This window comes from Notamacropus eugenii, chromosome 1 (assembly GCF_028372415.1).
Source record: "Notamacropus eugenii isolate mMacEug1 chromosome 1, mMacEug1.pri_v2, whole genome shotgun sequence".
NCBI classification, from domain to species: Eukaryota; Metazoa; Chordata; class Mammalia; order Diprotodontia; family Macropodidae; genus Notamacropus; species Notamacropus eugenii.
Genome location: NC_092872.1, coordinates 254,702,770 through 254,725,186, shown reverse-complemented (window position 1 = coordinate 254,725,186; position 22,417 = coordinate 254,702,770). Strand labels below are relative to the sequence as shown.

General features: G+C 42.0%; 1 protein-coding gene across 1 annotated transcript in view; it reads right to left on the bottom strand.

The window, feature by feature from the left end:
* The window catches only part of ADAMTS7 (ADAM metallopeptidase with thrombospondin type 1 motif 7), a 168,694-nt gene that overhangs the window by 143,473 nt on the left and 2,804 nt on the right, over positions 1-22,417 (bottom strand). Inside the window, exon 2 of the mRNA XM_072628586.1 lies at positions 16,071-16,429. Coding sequence (XP_072484687.1) covers positions 16,071-16,429 — 359 coding nt within the window. The remainder of the gene's footprint in view (positions 1-16,070; positions 16,430-22,417) is intronic.

Sequence of the window (22,417 nt, the reverse complement as noted above, 5' to 3'; positions counted from 1 at the left end):
AATGCTTCTTTTTTGGGGAGAAAGGGTGACATTGTGTCAATCACATCAAGTCCCCGAACTTTTCAGAGCCTCCTAGAAATCATCTGTAAACACTCAAAGGAGTCCAGTTTATCCATCCACACAGGGAAGGTCAGGTGGATGAATAATGTTTATTGTACAGATTTCACCATGCATTTGGTTGAACAGCCTATTGTCATTCTTCAGTCATTTGGTCATATCCCACTCTTCATGACATCATGTGGAGTTTTTGTGGCAAAGATATTAGAGTAGTTTGCCATTTCCTTTTCCAGTGGATTAAGGCAAATAGAGGTTAAGGGACTTGCCCAAGGTCACACAGCTGGTGAGTGCCTGAGGCTGGATTTAAACTCAGGTCTTCCTGACTTGGAGGTCCAGCACTCTATCCTCTGAGCCATCTAGCTACCTCTTGGACGGCCTACAGTACTTGTCTATTAGTATGTCTACCTGTGATGAATTATAGAGATGAAAAATTATCTGGCCTCTGAGTTGGATGAGAGGAGGGAATTAGGCTGCATTGCTATCAGAAAACTACAAATCTCTTTCAGTGACTTCTAGCTCCCTGTGAAAGCAAAGATCCATCTTTTCAATGCTAACATTTTGTCAATGTTACCATACATCAGTGAGACATGAAAATCCACTGTCACTACAGATCTAAAGATGAGTAGCACACAAAATGCAATGGAGAGACCTATGATGAGTGTGAGCTGATGTGACACATAACCAATAAGGAACTCCAAAGGAGAAAAAAATCACCAAGGCATTGTATGATAGGAAAGGACAATGGCCTGGTCATGTGGCAAGAATGAGAGATGACAGCCTGAGAGCTTAATGGGAATTCTATGATATAAGGAGAGATGGAGAAAAGTCTCCAGGATGTTGGATGAATCCCCTGTGATGAATTTTTGGTAAAACATAAGCAAGAATCACACAAAATGGGTAACCATGAAAGGGCTGTGATCTGGATTGCTGGAGAGAACTCCCAAAACAATGAAATCATAGATCTATTTGAGCATCTGAAAGTTGGACAGTATAGGAATGTTATGTATACCCCAGCCATCACAGGGTCATTAAGAACCAAGTGATTTGTAAACCTCTCTGGGTCTCAGTTTCATCTGTAAAATGAGAGGATTGGATCAGAGGATCTGTAAATTTTTTTTTCTTAACCTTAAGATTCTGTGATCCTAAAACACATTCCTAGGAAACCATAAAATTCTAAATAAACAGGAATCATAATAGTTATTATAAATCAATATGAAAGGTGACTCAAGAGAATAGATAAAGATGACTTTAGAGATGTGTTATATAGTTTTATTAATGAGAATCACACTAAAGAAGATGCAAAACTAGCTCTCTTACTCCCTGTACCCTAAGGACCACTAAACTTTTCCATCTGACTTAGAGCTGAAACCTCCTATGTGTGTTGTCTCTATTAGACTGTGAACTCTTTGAAAGTAGGCACTGTCTTATTCTTATATTTACATCTTCAGGGCTCAGCTCAGTAGTTAATAGGAAGAATGTCTTTTTATTTATCCATTTGTCAATATCACTCTGGAGAAGTATCTCTACTGGAACAGCCCCGACTTCTCTCATTGGTCCAGTTCTGGTTGACATTATAATCAACAGTCCAGATAACAGTATAAATGACACCCTTATCAAATTTCTAGACGATCTAAAGCTGGGGGGGGGGGGGATAAATAATGTGTTGGATGACAATCAGGATCCAAAAAGATTTCAAAAGCATGGAATAATGCACCAAATCTAACAAGATGAAATTTAATAGAGATAAATAGAAAGCTTCAAACTCAAAAAATCTACTTCAAAAGCACCTAAAGGGAGAAACTAGACAAGAGTTTGTGTAAAGAAAACATGGCGTGTTTTGGTGAACTGAAAAGTCAACATGAGTCAGATGCGATTCTGAGCCAAGAGAAAAGAATGCTAACTTAGCTTGTGCTAACTGAGGTACAGTGTCCAAAACAAAAAAGATGGATGTCCCATTACCCTCTGCCCTGGTTAAAGCACATCTGGAGTGCTGGACCCCAGGAGGATATTGATAAGATGAAGTACATCCCAAATGGTCATGACAAGGAGAGTAAGGTGGCAAAAGACCACACCACACAAAGATAGGTGGAAAGAGGGGGGAGTATTTTGCTTAGAGGAAAAAAAACTTATAGGAGAAGAGCATGCATGCCTGAGTGTGTGTGTATGTGTGTGTGTGTGTGCGTGTGTGCGTGCACTTGCGTTTGTGTAATAACTGTCTTCAAGTATCTGAAAGGTACTTAAGTGGAAGAGGATTGAAATATGTTTTCATTGGTTCCAAAGAGAGGAATTGAGATCAATGAGTGAAGCTACCGGGAGGCAGATTTAATCTCATTATCAAGAAATATATCCTAAAAATTAAAGTTGTACAAATGGAGAATGAACTGCCTCCCTCTCACAGAAGGCTGCCAAGGACTTGGAGATATTGCCAGTGTGTTTCCTGCTCAAGGCTGGTTTCAGCTAAATACCCTTGGATATCCCTTCCCATTCTGATCAGAGCAAGGATTTGAGAAAAGGTTGGAAGGGGATCGAGATTCTTAGAGCTGTGGAAGAGTCAGGGTTCTTGCTATGCAATTTAAGGAGTTTGCAGTCACTGACAGGAGACCTAGAATCCAGGTAGTTAGGTAAGATCTGAAGAGGTAGGCACGTGTGTGTTGTAGAGAAGAAGAAAGAAGTCGAAAAGAAAAAGATCAGGAATTCAGGTAGGCAGAGGAGGTCTAGAGAATTTGGGCAGTTGCCAGAGGTCAGGCCTCCAGGAAGATGGTGATGTCTCAAGACAGCAGGTAACTCTTAGAACATCTAGAATCTAGGTAGGGAAGCACATGATGCTTGGAGAGGGACAGACAACTCTCAGGAGTCAGAAATACAGGCAGGAAGGCATGAGAAGTTTAGGCAGAGTGGGAAGCAATCTGAGGTCAGGAATCTAGGCAGATGGGTCCAGTCAGAATATGGGAATAAGAAACTTGCTCCTGAGTGATCATTATCAGAACTTGGAACTGTCAAACCAGGAAATGGTGGCAGGCAAAGAAGTACAAAGACAAGCCGAGGAACATCAGCCTCTGGCTGAGGAATGAGACATCCATGTTCTCAGAAAGACTGCCTGGGGAAAGAAAGAAGAGGAGCTATAGAAAACCTTTGCCACAGTCTGGCAAAGGCAAGAGATGGGATTGTGGTTCACTGGATCCTTCCCTTCCGTTTCCCCACCATACCTGATGAAAGCACATCGTCAGTTCTCTGTTGCTTTCATGGCACCCTTGGAATGCGTCTTCTGCAGAAATCTCAGCTCCTAAGTGCTCTTCCCCTCTGCCTTTCTTATCCTCCCTCTCACTTCTGGTTGACTGGTTTACCTCCTTACACTTCCTCCAATTTCCATATGCCCTAAGTGATCTTTTGTTGTTGCTTTTAAACATCAGTCTTTCCTGGCCCTGAAGTGCCTTCTAGTTCAACCCCCTTCTTTTACAGATGAAGAAACTGAGGCCTTCAGAGGCTAAGTGACTTGCTCAAAGTCACATGTTATAAGTAGAAGAGCCACAATCCAAACCCAGATCCTCAGATGCCCAGTCCAGCACTTGTTTCCATTGTACTGCACCATCCATGACAACTGTGGCATGGGATCTCTGTATATGCAAGTGTTGTGCTCTCTCAATTATTCCCCTTGGCTATTTTAAGCCACAGGCACATAGATTATTAGTGGGGAAAGCATGAGAGGAGACTTCCCAGAACTCCCACAGAACTGGTCAAGTATTTTCCCAGAGTCACTTCTAGGATTCACTCGAGTTGTCTTCCTGTTGCCTTTCTCCCAGGCTCCTTTGGAAACTTACCTCGGGAAGTCTCCACCCCCCTGGTTCCATGTCCTAAGGAATCATCCCAACCCAGAGAAGAATTCTTTGGGGGGAAGGGTGGACAGAAATAGATCAAAGGCCTACCCAGCCCCAGCAGCACCTTCAGGAAAAATCAGAGTATTCTGAGGAAGCCCAAGAACTTGGAAGCACTCCCTCAGCAGAAAGACAGGAAAAGGCAGGCTCCCGAGACAGCCTCAGTTCTCAGAATGGGACAATTGATGCTACACACCTTTGGTGTCACACTCTCCCAGAGAGGAATAGTAACTTTAAAAAACCACAAACTAACATTATCTATGTTATGTCATATTCTTACTTATTTCAATAAACATTTCCCAATTACCTTTTTATTTCATCCCCCACTCTGGTGAGTTTGACACCTCTTCAGCACACCATTATGGAATTCCAGAACATTAGAATTGTAAGCACACTCAGAGGTCATTGTAGGGCAGCAGGAAGAGTCCTGGATTTTGAGTCCGAGGACTTGGGTTCAAATCCAGACTCTGTCACACCTATGTGACCTTGGCCCAGTTCTTTCTTAGCTTTCTTGTGTATAAAAATGATAGAGGTGGACTAGATGACCTAAGGTACCTTTTCAGCTCTGAATGGATGAGCTCACAATCCTAAGACTATTTGTGTTTTTCCATTACTTATAGGAGAATGTCCAGGGCCTGTCATTCAAGGCCATTTCCACTTTAAACCCAACCTACCTTTCTAAACTTGACCCCTACTACTCATGTTCTAGCCATCCCCCACTTGTCATGCAAATTCTTAACTCTGTGCCTTAGATCTTTGCTTAGAATGTTCTCCTCTTCAGGTTGTACCTCCTTTTGAAGGTTCTGCTTAAGCTGAGAAAATAAAAAACACTAAGGACTGAGGGGCATCACTACCTATGGGCTTCCATGTATGTATGTATGTATGTGTGTATGTGTGTGTATGTGTACGTATATTTGTGTGTGTGTTGTTTCTCCCACCAAACCATGAGCTCCCAAGGCAGTAGGAATTAGATCTCCTATTTCTTTAATCTCCTGCATAGTATAGAGCTAAGTGTGGAACACGGATTCATAGATTCTTTGTTGAATTAATTAATTAAATTAATTAAAGCATGTAGCCCCAAGTCATCCTTTCCTCTAACACCATGGAATGGGGCACTCTCCTCTGACAGGAAGCTCTCTCAGATTTATTGGCTCACTTGTGGTTCTGAGCACACTCCTGGTTCATACCTGCCAGCCTCCTTGTTCACTCCTACTGGGCTTTCCCAAAGGACCTTGTTCACATCATACTCACCTCTTTATATGAAAAGCAATGTGGCCCAGACTTGGGGTCAGAAAAACATGGGTTCAAATCCTGCTTTTGACATTCAGAATGAAAATATGGCCAAGACCAAGGAATCTCAGAGTCTTGAGAGTTGGAAAGATCCTTGGAGATCATCTAGTCCAACCATCACATTTGACAAAGGAAGAAACTAGAGTCCAGGGAAGATAAATGACTCGTCTAAGGACATAGGCTTAAAGAGCAGATCTAGGCATAACCCAGCCATATGTCAGAGTAGCAAGAAGAAATACAGTAGGGCCCTCCCTCACAACTACCACATAAAGATCTAGAAAATACACCAATTCCAACTGGGAAATCCAAGAGAAAAATCACAGTGAGTAATTTTTACAGCCCAGATTGGAAAAGGGAGATGAATCAAAAGCTCTGCAGGTGCAGGGGATGGGGTCTGGTCAGGAGCATTCCACACCTTCTAACTTAAGGACTGAATAAGAGCCTACCCACAGCAGTGCAAGAAGAGGACCCAGATCTGGCATAGAGGGGACTGGCATTGGGCAAAGAGCATGTACATGTGCTAATTCATACTGCTATTACTCACTACAGAGTGCTTGGTCTCAGATCCAATGTAGACTGAGGAAGGAACCTATGCCTAGGGGAAGGTAGTCCAGGGTAAGGAGTTATCACAAGCTCTGGACTGTATAATGATCAAGAAGCAAGTATAGAAGCAAGCAGCAGCTATCTCTGACCCAAGGAATAGAGCAGGATCTCAGAGCAGTGCAATAAGCAAGGCAGGAAGCCCGGACCAAAGGGGAACCTGTACTTCTGTCATTCTAATCATGCAGAACTTTTCCAGCTGGATGACAGTAGCAGAGTTCAATAGCTGTCTGTTATAGCTCCAGTTAGAGACAATCCCATAGTTGGGTTGCTCAAACCCAAACCTAAGTCAAGAAGTTAAAGAGATCAGACCACAAGGTCAGTGCTGAGACTGAACCTGGATTAAATTGTTTTGGATTCACCAAATCCTGCAGGTCCCCAACCTCAGCTGACCCTGAGATCATGGAGTGGCACAACACTCAGTACCTTGAGAAAACAGTAGTAGGACCAGAGGACACAAAATAGAACCACAGAAGAGCAGCACAGTCAGTCATTCCCTCCAGAAGTATACAGAGACCATCCCTAACACAAAGTCTTAAATCAGGAAATAAGGCTGGAAAAAGAATTAGGGGAGAAGAACTCCAAAACATCTACAAAATCCCAAAGAAAAGCACAGTTTGGGAACAAGTTAAGCTAGCACTGCCTAAAGAGATGAAATAAAAGGTTTTTTCTTCCAAGAGCTAAAAATATATATGTTTTTTTTCCAAGAGCTAAAAATATATATGTATATATGTATGAATGTATAAATGAAATGAGAGTACTAGAGGAAACAGTTGGGAAAGAGATTTAGAATTATAGAAGAAAAAATTGGAAAGAGAATTAGCAGCTTAGCACAAGAGGTACAAAATCTGCTTAAGTAGCAAATTTCTTGAAATTGGAATGCAGCAAATGACTCCATAGCACAAGAAAAAAATATTACAAAGTCAAAAGCCCAGAAAAAATAAAATAAAATGTAAGGTATCTTCTAGCAAAAAAAATAACTGAAAGCAGATTGAAAAGAGAGTATTTAAGAATGATTTCACTTCCTTAAAATCATGACCAAAAAAAAAGAGCCTAGATATCGTATTTCAAGGAATCACAAAAGGAAACTGCCCAGATTTCTTAGAACCAAAGGACAGAGTAAAAACAGAATAAATCCCCCAGGTTACCTCCTGAAAGAAATCCTCAAATATAAACTTCAGGGACATTAGAGTCAAAATCCTGAGCTCCCAGACCAAAGTGAAAATATTTCAAGTAGTCAGAAAGAAACAATTCAAATATTGTGGAACACAAGTCAAGATCATACAAGATTTAATGGCTTCCATCTTAAAGGAGTAGAGATCTTGGAATATGATATTCTAGAAGGGAAAGGAGTTAGGATTATAACCAAGAATTGCCTACCTAGTAAAACTGAGTGTAATCCTTTAGGGGGAAATGAAAAACAAGTGAAGCAGAGCAGTTTAAAGCATTCTTGCTGAGAAGACCAGAGCTGAATAGAAAATTTGACATTCAAATAGGTCTCAAGAGAAGCATGAAAAGGTAAACATGAAAGAGGAGTCAAAAGGGACTTAAAAAATTAAACTGTTTACCTTCCTATAGGGGAAAATGATACAAATAACTTCTAAGAACTTTATCATTATTAGGGCAGTTCGGAGTCTAAAAAGACAGAGGCCATGGGTTTGAGTCCAGTATGTTGGAATGATGTCAAGAAAAAAAAGGAAGGAGAAATGAAATTTCTGCACAGAGAGCAGGGGGAAAGGAGAGGTAGAATGAGGAAATTTTCTCACATAAAAGAGGCATATAAGGAAGAGTTTTTACAGAAGATGGAAAAATGGGAAAGGACCCACATGTACAAAAATATTTTTAGCAGCTCTTTTTATTGTGACAAGAATTGGAAATTAAGGGGATGGCCATCAATTGGGGAATGGCTGAACAAGTTGTGGCATATGATTGTGATAAAATACTGTTGTGCTATGAATAGTGATGAGAAGGTAGGTTTAGAAAAACATGGCAAGACCTATATGAACTGATGCAAAGTGAAGTGAGGAGAAACAAGAGATCAACATATATAGTAATAATAATGTGGTAATGATGATCAAATGTGAAAGACTTGGCTACTCTGATTAATGCAACGATCCAAGCCAATTACAAAAGGCTCATGATGAAAAAATGCTATCCACTTCCAGAGAGAAAATGGATAAACTCTGGGTGCAAACTGAAATATAATTTTCTCCTATTATTTTCTTGCTTGTTTTGAAATATGGTTAATATGGAAATATGTTTTGCATGATTTCACCTATATAATTGTTATGGTCTCGCTTGCCTTCTCAAGGGGGTTGGGAAGTACAGACAGAATTGGAACTCATAATCTAAAAAGAAAAATAGATTCAAATATATAAATAATTTTTTAAAAAAGTTTCATTTCCCTCACACTAACTCTGGGTCCTAGAAGGGTGCTCTGGAATTCTTCAACTAAAATGAACCAGAATGTCAATTATGTGGGCACTATCCCACCTACTCTCTTTACTGACACAGATTATAACCCACCAGTTCCCACTACCCATTGCTCCTCCACAGTAGATGGTCTTTATGAGTTCTTGTGGCCAAAAACAAAAAACAAAAATCTGTAACACTGGTCATCCAACTTTCTGGTAATGAGCATCTCTGCTTTTAGCTAGACATAACTAGACTTGTGCTAGGGGAGAAATCACACAGGTGGTCACTGGGCCTATATTCAAAGTCTCTCCAGTTTGGGAGGATTTGTCAGAGCCTGCACAGCATCGACACAACTGTCAAAATCCCAGGGTCACCCAACAAGCCAGAATGAGCCTCCAGAAGGAGATTTCAATGAGACAGGTAGGTGATTCCTAAATGCTTATGCTGAATGAGTGAATGAAGAGGAGGCATTCAGTAACCACCAGTAATAATAACCGCCAACATCTACATAGCACCATAAGGTTTGCAAAGTGCTTTGTAAATTAAATTTACATTGGATCTTCACAATAATCCTGGGAGGTAGGTACTATTATTATCTTCATTTAACAAATGAGGAAACTGAGGCAAACAGTGACTTGCCAAGCGTCACACAACTAGTAAGGGGCTGCGATTGGATTTTACTCACTTCAAGCTTAGCACCCTCTCCATGACATCCCCCAGCAGCTTCAACCTGCATGTAATCTCCACCCCAGGAAAATATCTAGAACAATTAATAGGAGAGCAGAGGCAGTTGTGTACTGTAGGCGGGAGGGAAGGAGAGAGAGAGAGAGAGAGAGAGACAGAGACAGAGACAGAGAGAGACAGAGAGAGAGAGAGAGACAGAGAGAGAGAGAGAGAGACAGAGACAGAGACAGAGACAGAGACAGAGACAGAGAGAGAGAGAACTGTCTCATTAAAGCAGTGTCCAAGTTTAACTCTAGAGGAATGAAAGGAAAACTCTCTTCTCTCCGTAAAGATGATGATGACGATGACGGCGACGATGATGATGATGATGGTGATGATGATGATGATAGCTAGAAGCTCAGAGGTGGTAGATAATAATGATTATGGAAAAAAGCACTTATTGAAGACAAGATCAATATGTTGGTTGGTTTGTTTTTCTAACCTGTATTTGTTATTTAGGAAGGATCTGTTGAAATGGAGGGAGAGGGGAAGGTATTGGAAAGTGATATAAAATTAATAATTAACAATCCATGTTTTTAAAGTAAGCATTCATTACATAATAATTGCTGTAGCATTTACATAGCATCTCCAGGTTTGCCAAATACTTTATAAATATTGTCTCATTTGATTGTCACAACAACCCTGGGAGATAGGTGCTCCTATTATACTCATTTTAAAGATAAGGAAACTGAGGCTGAAAAGCTAAATGACTCACCCAGAGTTAACCAGACCATATTTGAATTCAGATTTGATTGAGATCAGATTTGAACTCAGGTCCTCTTGATTATAACTCCAGTGTTCTCTCCCCTATGTCAACTAGCTATCAATATATTGATAAACGGGGTACCCTATTTTGATGAATGAGGCACAGTCCTTGACTTCAAGGAGCTTACAATCAGGCCAGGGATGATAGATTTAGAGCTGGAATGGACCTCAGAAATGAGCTCAGAGAATAGATGAGAAATCAGCAGCAGAGCAGCAAAGCACCCCAAGTCTGAGGGCTAAAGCTAGGGTTCAAACCCAGGCCCGCTGACTCCAAAGCCAATGTTTTTTCTGCCATCCTACTGAACCTTGCTTCCCCCCTAGGGAAGGGGCACCATGTGAAAGGAACTATGTAATGGCTGATCATAAGGCAGGATGATTTCACTCTAAGGCTGCCTTTCCACTGTTGGCATGTATCTCATACACACCTATTTATTTATAATGCTATCTCCCCAATTAAACTATAAACTCCTTGAGAGCAGGAACCGTGTCTTTAGCTTTCTTCCTATCCTCCATGTTGGCACAGTACCCAACATGTAGTAGATATTAATAAATGCTTGAGACTTCATGACTGTGGCCCTCCTGCCTTCCAGGTTATCTGCTTATATTCTAACTGGGTAGACCTACTCTACACACATGAGCCAAGGAATGAACAAGCAGCCAAGCTGCAGGTCCTTAGGGAAGCCTGGGAGAAGGTCAGAGGAGAGGGAGGTCATCTGGCCAGTCTCTGCCCTGAAGCTGCTTCTGTTCCTGACACTGGCTAAGGACCCCGAGAAGCGAGCCAGCCCAAGACTAGCAGGGTCCGGCTCAGCAGAGTCAGCTCTGAGGGATGGAAAAGAAGCAAACTTAGGTTTTCACTCGCCAGACTTCGAGAATCCTGAGGGACCGAGCATTGCTGTCCTTCTTCCAAGCGGTGGGCTCAGCTGTAGCCACACACAGTTGAAACTTAAGCAGTGAAGGGACTGTATTGGGAGAGGATTCTGACAAACATGTAATTATCCCCTAACTTCTAAAGCATCATCAAGCCAGATGTTGGCATCAAAAATATGCTGCCGGTGGACGTGTGGTCTCCTAATTGCAGCCCCTCCACCAGAGCTCCACTGGCATCTCAGTTCTGCTTGAGAGGGATTTGTATGGCTGAGTTTGGGCTTAGCCAAGGTCTGGATGAACTGGGCCAGAAGGCACATGTTGTCAGGAAGGAAGAGGCATTATTGCTTGGATGGATGGTCAAATCAACCGAGGATTTTTAAGGACAGGGAAGATATGAGTGGTTTTGAAGGCAGCAGGAAAGTAAGAGACACAGAGAGACTGGAGATCAACGAGACTGTGGGGATGATACAAGGGGTAATCTGCTGGAGGCATCAGAAAAGGACGGGATCCAGACTGCATGGACAGGGGCTTATCTAGGAGGTGAGTCCTCTCCTCATGTGAGCTGGGGGAAAGAAAGAGATGGTGATTGATACAAAAAGAGGAGGCAGCTCTTGATGAAATGACAATTTTGGAGAGGAACATCTAAGACAAGATTCTCAGCTGATAGCTTAGAGGAGGGGCTCCATGGCAGCTTGAGGAGGCATTAAAAGGTCTGTTCCAAATCTTTAGATATTGGCTAGAGAATTGATCAGACAAAAGTCAGAGCATTGTCTTGTTGCAGGAGGATCTTGTAGCAGATTAGAAGTGGGAGAAGAATTACAAACAATGAACATGATAACATAACAACCCTATTATGTAGGTAGCACAAAGATTATTATTCCCATTTTACATATAAGGAAACTGAGTCTCTGGGAGAGTAAGTGATTTTCCTATGGTCATGAAGTTAGTAAATGTCTAAAGCAGAATTCGAACCCAGGTCGCCATATTGCAAGTCTAATGCTCTATCCACTCACCAGAGGTATCAAACTCAGAGGCAAAAGCTTTGAACCAGATTAAAATGTAACTGGGAAATGTTTAACAAAATAAACATAAATACAATAATATATATTATATATAATATTTGTATTTTATATAATAGATAATGTTAACTTGAATTTGCTAAGTCAATATGGTCCAGAGGCCCTGCAGGGATGACAGAAGGGGAACCATCTTCATAAGACATAGGCCAGACCATGTCACTTCCCTGGCTCGCAAGTCTTCAATGGCTCCCTAGTACACCTAGGATAAAGTCCAAACTCTTCAGCCTGGCATGTAAGGCCTTGTGTAATCTTGCATTATACCCTCTGCCCCTTGTATTCAAACCACACTGGATGAGCTTCTTCATCTCCAAACTCCATACTCTGGCACATACCTGGAACCCATTCCTTTCCCTCTGCCTTCCAGGACCCTTATTATCCTTAATATCCAGCTCAGGTACCCTGTCCTCCAGGAAACCTTCCCTGATCTCCTGGTTGTCAGTGCCCTATCTGTCCTGAAATCACTGTGCATTTATCTTCATACATGTTATATTCCTCATCCCAGTGGGACCGAAGCTCTTTGAGGTGGGAACTATTACAGTTATGACACACAGTAGGTGCTTAATAAATGTTTGTTAACTTGAATCAAAGCAGCCCTCAAGTAACAACAACAGAAGGCAGAGATGTCATCACTTCAGTGTCAGAAAAAAAAGGATGAAGCAGAGGGGGAAATCAAGGCAGTTGTTTCCCTTCCCAAGACACAAGGAGAAAGGCATCCCCTAACATAAGCCCACACATGGGATAGGGCTGACATGACATTTTGTTGATTCTCCAAACTGTTAATATCTTGTTTTTATCTGAATTTTATCTGGGATTTGATTGGTATATGCTTTCTCATTAAGTCTCCCCGATAGATTGTAATCTCTTGAGGGCAGGGAATGTTTCATTTTCGTCTTTGCATTCCAAAGGCCTCAGCACCTGGTGCAAAGTAGGCATTTAATAAATATTTACAGACTCACAGATTTAGCCCTGCCAGGTTTTGAACCTGGACCTTCTGACTACAGATCCCATTTATACTTCTGATTGTATCACCCTGCTCATGGTTCATTATTTATAGATGTAGAGCCGGAAGGGAACTCAGAGGCCTCCTTTTTACAGAGAGGGAAACTGAGACCTCAGAAGGAGTGTGGTATAATGAACAGTGTTGGACTTGGAGTCAGGAAGACCTAGATTTGAATTCTGCCCCAGATTCTTACTGGTTGTGTGCCCTTGAACAAGTCATTTCATAGTTTCTTCATCAGCAAAATGACCAGGAGGCAAAAGCTATAGGGAGGCAGAGAACAATAAAATACAAAAACGAATTTCTTAACATTTCTCAAAAGTAGAATGAGCTGCCTTGGGACTTAGTGAGCTCTTCATCAGTGGAAATCATCGGAAGGCTGGGTGACCACTTGTCAAGGGTATTATAAAGGGAATCCCCAAACAGATGTCACTTTTTTCCAGCTACCAAGAGTCTAAGACCTTCTAGATCTCCCTTGTGAAACTTAAATGAACTCCATTCTCCCATAGCCATCTTTTCCTTAGACAGAATTCACTATGTAATGGAGAATAACCAGATTAGCTAAAGCAGTAAAGCACCTTGAAGGAGAGCCAAAAAGCAGTTTATCCCAGGCAAGTCAAACCACCACCACCACCATTTTGACATTTTTTCAGACTTTGATGGAGAAAGTCCAGGACCTTGAGCCCAAAAGCCTTGGGAAAAGCAGTATCACTCAAACCATGACACCTGCTTTTAGCCTAACCCCCACAACCATCATTATGGAAAAAGAGCCCATCTTCCTCTTCATCACCAGCAACAACTGCTGGCCAGCAATCGTAAAGAGGCAGATAAGCATGGGAACCCTAGTGGTAGCAGCACCCTCTGCATCACCACTTCAACTTCCAACTGGACCCTCAGAGTCAACATCCAGAGAGGCAATTCCTCTGGAGAATAGGTCAGATATCCCCACCAGTCACTAAACAACTGCCACTCAAGAGGTGTGATGAGGCATCTTGGAGGAGACACAGGAGGCATCATATGCCAGGCAAATCAAACCAGTACCATCACCTTGACCATCATAGCCTTGTAAACCCTGATAGAGCCAGTCCAAAACCCTGAACCCAAAAATCTTGGCAATAGCAATGCTTCTAGCCCAGTGCCTGACTGAGGTCATCATCCTGGAAAGCAATTCCTATGGAGGTGAAACTGGGTAAGTGCTCATACAAGTGCTAAGTCACAGTTACTGAAGACCCCAAAAAGAAAGTTTTTGCCACCAAAGCCTTTGACATTGTCGAATGGTTCAACATCAGGAAGAGCTATTATTTTATCAATGGAAATGGCATTTGAAAATAGGTATTATCATCTCTTTTCCAAGGACCAGGGGACCTTTCCATTTGTCTTGCAATTGAAAATTTCCATATGTGCTGTCTCTCCTATTAAAGTGTGGACTCTATTAGAAAAGTGACTGTCTTACTTTTCTATTTGCCTTTATAGATCTTAGTGCTTCACATATACTAAATGCTTAATAAATGCTCTATTCATTCAATTCTTAGAGCATACATGGACTTGTCCTTCCTAGTGAGTTATATAGAATGTACACAAATGTTCCCTCCCTGGCTCCAATTCAACATGTGGAGGCTTGATAAGCCTTCTTCCAGTCATGAATGACTACTGGACAGGTACTATTTGGTCACCAAAAGTCTTCTAATTGGCCCCAGAGTAAAAAAGATGAATAATACAAAAAAGACTGAGAGCTACATATGAATACAAAAGATTCTAGCAGAAGATCTCTACTTTAGTGACTTTTGTGCAAGGAGAGAATGCACCCTGGGGTTGGGAAGGAATATTTTATAATTATTGCTCTTACTATACCTTCTCAGTAAATATCCTTTTCTAAAAGGTAATATAGCTCTTATGGTTGATTAGTACTGGGGAACACACTGATGGGGGCTCAAAAATAAAAGTACTAGAAATTGTAACCTCTGAGTTGTCCCCAGAACCACAAGGGGAGGTGTGGTATTCCCTTTGGCAACAACCTGCCAGTAGGGTGAGTGGCCTCAGAGGGGCCACTTCTGATTCACATTGTAAATACATTCCAAGCCCCTTCACCATGCCAAAACAAAAAATGAAACATAAAGATTGGACAGGTCAGCTCAATTAACCAAAAAAATTAATTACCCCCAAACCACCATTTCCCAAGTATTCCAGTTAAATCAAGGCTCTCTCTACTGTATAAATGCACCTATGATAGGGGCTTGCACTAAATATTTGGTGAATTAAATCCTTCAGCTTGAAAGTTTTTTCTTTTCCTTTTTTTTTTTTTAAGTTTAGCTAATCCTTTCATGTGTCACTAGCAATAATGACCTGCATTTGAATTGCACAGCGTTCACTTCAAAGTGCCTTTGGTGTGGGTCATCTCAAACAGGTCCTCAAAATAATCCTAACCGTTCCTGTTCCTGGAGCCCTTCTGAGTTTACAAAACCCATTCCATGCATGATTCCATCCTATCCTCCCTGTATCCAGTGGGGCAGCTGCTCTAGGTATTATCATTCCCATTTATAGACATGAGGACTCAGGATGAGAGAGAGGTCAGGTAAACAATAGAGCAGAGTGGAATCTAGTTCTTCTGACTTCAAATCCTTTAATAATTACAATGATGATGATAATGATAGTAATAATAACTAACATTTATATAGTGCCTTAAGGTTTGCAAAGTGTTTTGCTTATATCTCATTTTATACCACAGCCCTAGGAGGCAGGTACTACTTTTATACCGTTTTACAAATGAGGAAACTGAGGAAGACAGTGATTAAGTGACTTGACCAGGATCACACAGCTAGTCAGTGAGGCTGGACTTGAGTGTGGTTCTTCCTGATACTATGTCCAGAGCTCTATCCATTGAGCTCCCTAGATGGCCTTTTTAATTTCCATTTTAGGTGAATGAGGGAAGGAGCTAGGCTTGTGTCAATATAGGAACTTTCCAGGATAGGTAATCCCTTTGCTTTGACAGATTTCAACCCATCTGTGAGTTAGATTAGGCCATAGGAGAAGCCTGAGATACAAAGTACTTAATGAGCCAGTCAGTCCGACAAGAAGCATTTATGAACTATGTGCCAGGTATACTGAGACACAGTCCCTCTCCCCTCAAACAGCTCATAATCTAATGGGTGATTAGGGTCACAGAAAGGATCTGAACCTAGTGTTCCAAATACTCCATCCACTATGCCGTATTTCCTCTGTCTCCATTTTACTGGGTGAAAACTCAGTGACATGTTCAGAATTTTGACACATGAGTAGCAGAGCCTAGGCTTTGTGCTTCCCCTCCATGAACACCGCCTTACACTCATTTGTGTGGGCATGTGACCACCCACCTACCCACCCAGCAACACACAGAGAGTCTCACCCAAATAGCACCAAAACACTTACCAAGCCATTGCAGGAACTAATGGCAGCAAAGCCACCTTCCAGTTCAGCGTCTTGAACCTCTCCAAGCAGGTGGCAAGCATAGGAATGTGTGTAGGGACGGATTTTGGCATGGCTGATGCCTCCATAGCGGGTCTCGCTCACAAAGCCGGGGGCCAGAAGCTGGGTATTGATGCTTAGGTTAAACCTCAGCTCCCGCCCCTGGTATAACAGCTCATAATAAGTGGGAGGGCTGGCCCTGGAGAGAAGGTCCCTTCTCCGAAGCACCCGGGGAGATAAGTCGTAGGAGACAAAGGAGCCACCAGCATCCACCCGGATGGGGTGCACGATGTCCAGGGAGGGTTGGCCCCAAGGGAGCGTCTCTGAGAAAGGAAATCACCAAGCAGTCAATAGGCAGCCAAAACAGCCAGCCAAAATATACAGAAAAAAGAGAAATGGTTCTAAACCTATTTTTGCCATCAACTCTTTCAAATAATCTTGGGGAAGTCTCCTGCACCTCCATGCTCCCACAAACCTCAGTTTGAACCCTAGTGGTAGCAGCATCCCCTATACCACCAGTTCAGGTTCCAGCTGGACCCTCAGAGTCATCATCCAGACAGTTAATTCCTCTGGAGAACAGGCCAGATATCCCCACCAGTCATTAAACAACTGCCACTCAAGAGGTGTTGATGATGAGGCATCTTGGAGGGGACATAGGAGGCATCACATGCCAGGCAAATCAAACCAGCACCACCACCTTGACCATCATAGCCTTGTAAACACTGATGGAGTCAGTCCAAAACCCTGAACCCAAATATCTTGGCAATAGCAATGTTGACAGTACAGTGCCCTCAGCCATCATCCTGGAAAGCAACTCCTATGGAGGTGAAACCAGGCCAGTGCTGGTATAACAGCATTTATGAAGCTCTTTGAAGTCAGATTGAGAAAAGAACCCTAAGACAAAGCTGAATACTATGTAAATTGGGATGACCAATCTTGATCCCATAGAAGAGGTGAAGAAATGAACTTGTTTTCCTTCCTTGAAAAGGTAGGGGGCTACGAGCACAGAATACTGCATATGCTGTCCAACTTGTTCACTGTATCCGTTGGCTTGGCTAAACTGTTTTTCTTTGTTATGAGAGAAGGCTCACTGAAAGAATGAGGGGCATTTGTGTGTGTGCATCTGGAAATCACTATTTTATAGAAACAAAAGGCACCGATCAATAAAACATTAACTTTAAAAATAGAAAAATATAACAAACAGATTGAACCAGATGATCTCTGTCCCTTTGCATTCTAACAGTGTAAATCTCTTGTTGAATGTCTATATCCCTTGGCTAACACATGATCCTCTCCCCAGTTCCAAAAATATTTTTCACAAAGAGCATGGGATTAATTCTGTTGGTTTTTGTTACCTATCTCCTGGCAGAGAGATGATGGATTTGAGGTGCAGAATGAGGCATGTTTTTGGACATGGTCAATATGGGATATGCTTTTCCTGATTACACATATTATTGTAAGGCTTCTGTTTTTCTTTCTTCCCTCTCACCCATTGGTGGAGGAACAAAGGGGAAAAATATGGGAGAGAGAAAAAGGAAGGTTAAAAAGGTTGTAAAAAAAAGAGAAAGAAAAGAGAATCATTGAAGTATTTTTCTGAGTAATTAATCAATTTATTGATTGTGGCTAGCAAATAATAAATTATGGTCAGTGGCCCTCTCAGAAATGAAAGACTTGAAGTATTTTTTAATAGAGAAAAAAAAGGCCAGAAAGAAGCACAGACAGGCACAACAATTTTGAAAGTTACATGTTGAATTTATCAGATACTTAAAAGTCAAAAATGGGCTGTATGTAATAGAGATTACATACTAGTTTCATATATAATTCTCTTTTCTCTTCTATTTTGTATATGGAAATGGTCATTTTCTGTGATGTGTTTTGAGTTCAATTTTTAAAAAAAAAGTGCATGCTCTGTAGTCTGTCACTTCCTAGTTGTATGACGTTGGCTAAGTCATTTTCCCTGTTTTCTGATCTGTAAAATGAGGGGCTTGAATCAGATGATCTCAAAGATTCCTGCCAGATCTAAATCAAAGATCTTAAAAGGTTAAAGACAGTACGATTTTTAGAGTTGGAAGATACCTTAGATATGCCCTAGCTGGCAGCTAGAAGGCCCAGTGGTTAGAATGCTGGGCCTGAAGCCAAGAAGACTGGAATTCCAATCCTGCCTAAGATATGTACTAGCTTTGTGATCCTGGGCAAGCCCTTCATCTCTGTTTGCCCCAGTTTTCTCATCTACAAATTAAGGATCATAATAGCACCTACCTTTAGGGCTGTGGGGATCAAGTGAGATAATAAATACTTAGCACAGTGCCTGCCACAAACTAAGCCCTAAAGAAATATCAGCTAGTATTATAATTAATCCCCTCCCTCCTCCCACCATGAGAGATAGGGAAACTGAAGCCCAAGATGACTGGCCCAAGGTCATGCAGACATGACAGGACTGAAACAAAGGTCCTCTGGCTACAATCCAATACTCTTTTTACTATATATCGAAAGAAAGGAAGAATGAATGAATGAATGAATATGCCACTGACTGCATTCAATCCTGGATCTATCATTAGTGACTTGTGCAACCAATGGTGAAAGTTCTATTTTAAAAGCACATTTTTGCCCTGTATAAGGCACAACAGTAATAATGGGAGCTGTCCAAAAGCAGAACAAATAGCCTCGAGAAGTAGGAAGGTCCCCATCAGTAGGGTCTAGCAGAGGTTATATAACTACTTGTCCAAGAAAGCAAAAAAGGGATTCCTAGTAAGGTTCGAGTTGGACTGGACAAACTCTTAGGTCCCTTCCAGCCAAGATCCTAGACTCAACTCCTCTTTGCTCCAGCCACAGCGGTCATCTTATATGTTATTTCTCCTCCATACCTTTGTTTACACCTCCCCTGTTTCTCCCACTTCCTCCCCTCCCAAAATGTCTTCCTTTCTTCCTTGTGAAGACATTCACAAAGTCAAAGTCAAAGTCAGCCCAAGCTTTCAGTTCTCATTGTGTCTCTTACCAGGATTACCCACCTGGTAGAAAGAGAAAATGTTGCCTAAAAGGAGTATACCTGAACTTAAGCAAGACACTTGGCAAAGTCTCCAGATATATCCTTGAGAACATATCTTGGGAGATATGTGCTAGACAATAAAGGTTAGATGGACTTGGAACTAACTAAGCTAACAGAACGAAAAAGATGTTATTCATCTGGAAAACAGTTTCTAGCAGATTGCCTTAGGACTCATATTCTTTTTAATGAATGACTTGGATAATGACACAGTTACAGGCTGGGAAAGGGAGCTAATACACAATTATAACTAACATTTATATAGCTAGCATTCTGCTATTTATAGGCACTTTTGTTCCTCACAACAATGCTGGGAGGTGGGTACTGTCATTATCCTCATTTTACAGATGAGGAAAACTGAGGCAGACTGACATTAAATGACTTGCCTATGGTCCCAGTCTGAGACTGAATTTGAACTCATGTCTTCCTGATTCAGGAGCAATACTCTATCCACTGTGCTACCTAGCTACCCAAACAAATCTGACACAAGAATTGGGATACAAAAAGAAAACCAGACGAGAAGAACTGCTCAAACTAATGAGGTAGAATCTGATAGGGGAAAATGTAAAGTCTTACATGTGTCCAAAAAATCATTTTCACAAGGCATAGGATGGTGAAGAAATGTCTAGGTAACCAATAGTTCATATGGAAAAGACCTAGGATTCTTCATGGACTGAAAGCTCAAAATGATTTGTAAGAATGACCTAACAGTTAAAAAACTGATATAATCTAAGACTTCTGCTTGACCCATAGATGGCACATAATAAACTCTTGACAATTGAGTGAGATGGAGTATCCAGGGCTAAGGAAGTGACAGTCCCAGCTGCTCCATGCACTAGTCAAACCAGATCTAGGAGATTCTAGTGAGTTTGAGCCTTGCATTTTAGGAAAGGTGAAGAGCAACCAGGGTGAACCAGACTTATCATGTGAGTGTCAGGTGAAGGAACCAAGGAGGTTGAGCCTAGGGAAGAGAAGTCTTCGAGTGTGCTTGCTCTATTTAAGCACTCAAAAGGATGTCACATAGAAGAAGGATTTGATTTGTTCAACTTGGCCCCAGATGACGGAAACAGGAGCAATGGGTGGAACTTGCAGAGGCAAATTTCAGTTCACTCTCTGCAAAATCTTCCTCACAATGAGAACCGTCCGCAAACGGAAAGGGTAGCCTTGGGAGATACTGATCTCAAGGAAGAGCAGCTATTGTTCAAGGATGCTCTGGGGGTAGGGGTGGGGAAATTCCCATTCAGATACAGCTTGGACCATACAGTCTTCTTGTGTGTAACACAAACTAACACAAGCCAATCCTTACCTCCTCCAAAGTACCTTTCCTAACCTTGACCCTCCTCTGAACCTGACCCAAACACTTTGGACTCCCTCTGATGTTGACTTTTGGCATTCTGTGTCAACTGTTTTTTCATGGATGTCTACTTGTCTCCCCTACTAAACTATAGGCCCTAACTGCAGGGACTGCATCCTCCACAATACCAAGTAGACATTTGATCAGTTTCTGCAACTGATAGAGATCAGAGGATCCTGGCCTAGAGAGTATTTGCTTTGCCATAAGGGTGTGTGTGTGCGTGTGTGTGTGTGTGTGTGTGTGTGTGTGTGTGTGTTCTCCTGTTCCTGAAGGTACCTGGGTTCTGTCCCAGATGCTTTGCTAGGCAAAGGAGTGAGAATGAGGAAAGAATCAAAGGGCAGATTAAAGAGTATAGGATCAGTGATATAAACCTAAAAAAGGGCCTCAGAAGCCTGTTATAACTCCCTCATTAGATAGACAAGTAAACTAAGGCTTAGAGAGGTTAAGTGACCTGGCCAAGGATTTGAAGCAATATTTGAACCCAGGTCCTCTGACTCACAAATTCTCTCTCTCCCTCCCTCCCTCCCTCTGCCCCTCTCTCCCTTCCTCCCTCCCTCCCTCTTTTTCCTCCAAGACTTAATTGCTTTACAACTTTGGGCCTTTCATTTCCTCATTTTAGAGAGGATGACCTGATGACCTCATCCCAAAATAAGCCTTCTTAGTTCACACTCAGTGGCAGATAAAGGGAAAGAAGATGAGAAGTTGGAGGCCTCCTGAGAATCCAGATCTGTGACCCAGTGGGGTCGCCTGCTACACTGGAGAGAGCAGAGAATGTCAGGAAGAGCCAGGAGGCCCAGGCAAGAGGGGAAGGAAGAGGGGACCAAGAGCAAGCTGGAGGAGCCACACAGGTTTCAGGAAGGAGGCAGGCCCAGGCTCCACAAAGGATCTCCACCCATGGAACTCTCACCCCTCAGTCAGACTTGAAGCACCCTGGTTACGAAGGAGAGCAATATGGAGTCAGGGAAATATGGTATCAAGACCTGCCTCTGAGATGTCTGTGTATGTGTATGTGTGTACCTGTATGTGCATGTGAGTGTGCATGAGTGTGTATAAATGTATGTGTGTGAGACTATGGGACCATACCTCCCAGTGCCCACAGTCAACTTTCAAAAACTCTAACAGAGTCCCAGACCAGAGATTACTTTCTATCAATGGAGGGAGTTTCCACCTCAGAACTTCCTCACACAATTAAAATATAGATCTGGATCGGAAAACATCCCCATGACTTAAAGTGATATAGCACATTCCATGTATTACCTCATCTGCTTCTTCCAGCAAAGAAACAGAGGTGAGGTCTCATGAGTATTACTGGGGAGTATAATATACTATAAACATTGTAAGTACCACTTTACAGAGCAGGAAAATGAGGCACAAAAGGGGACGCTCATGTTATAAAGCAAATTATCAAAAACTAATGTTAGAGGCAAGATTCTACTCCAACTCTCTCCAAGTCTCTCTCCAAAGCACATCCAATGCTTTCCAGAGTCCTGGGGAAAGAAAATGAGAAAAAGACAGACAGACAGACACTGAGACACACAGAGACAGAGACAGAGAGAGAGATACAGAAGAGAGAGAGGGAGAGACACAGAAACAGAAAGAGTTGGAGTCAGATAATCAGAGAAACAAAGAGAGAGGGAGACACACAGAGAAGAAAGACAAAGACAGAGAGGGGGAGAGAGACAAAAAGAGAAAGGGAGAGAGACCTACAGAAGAGGGAGAGAGAAGGAGAGAGATAAAGTTGGAGTCAGAGACAGAGACAGAGAAAAAGAGAGAAGTGAGAGAGACACAGAGAAGAGAGAAAGACAAAGAGAGGGAGAGATGCAGAAAAGAGACAGAGAAGGAGAGAGACAAGGACAGAGAAACAGAGGAGAGATACACACAGAAGAGAGGGAGAGAGACTGAGACAGAAAGAGT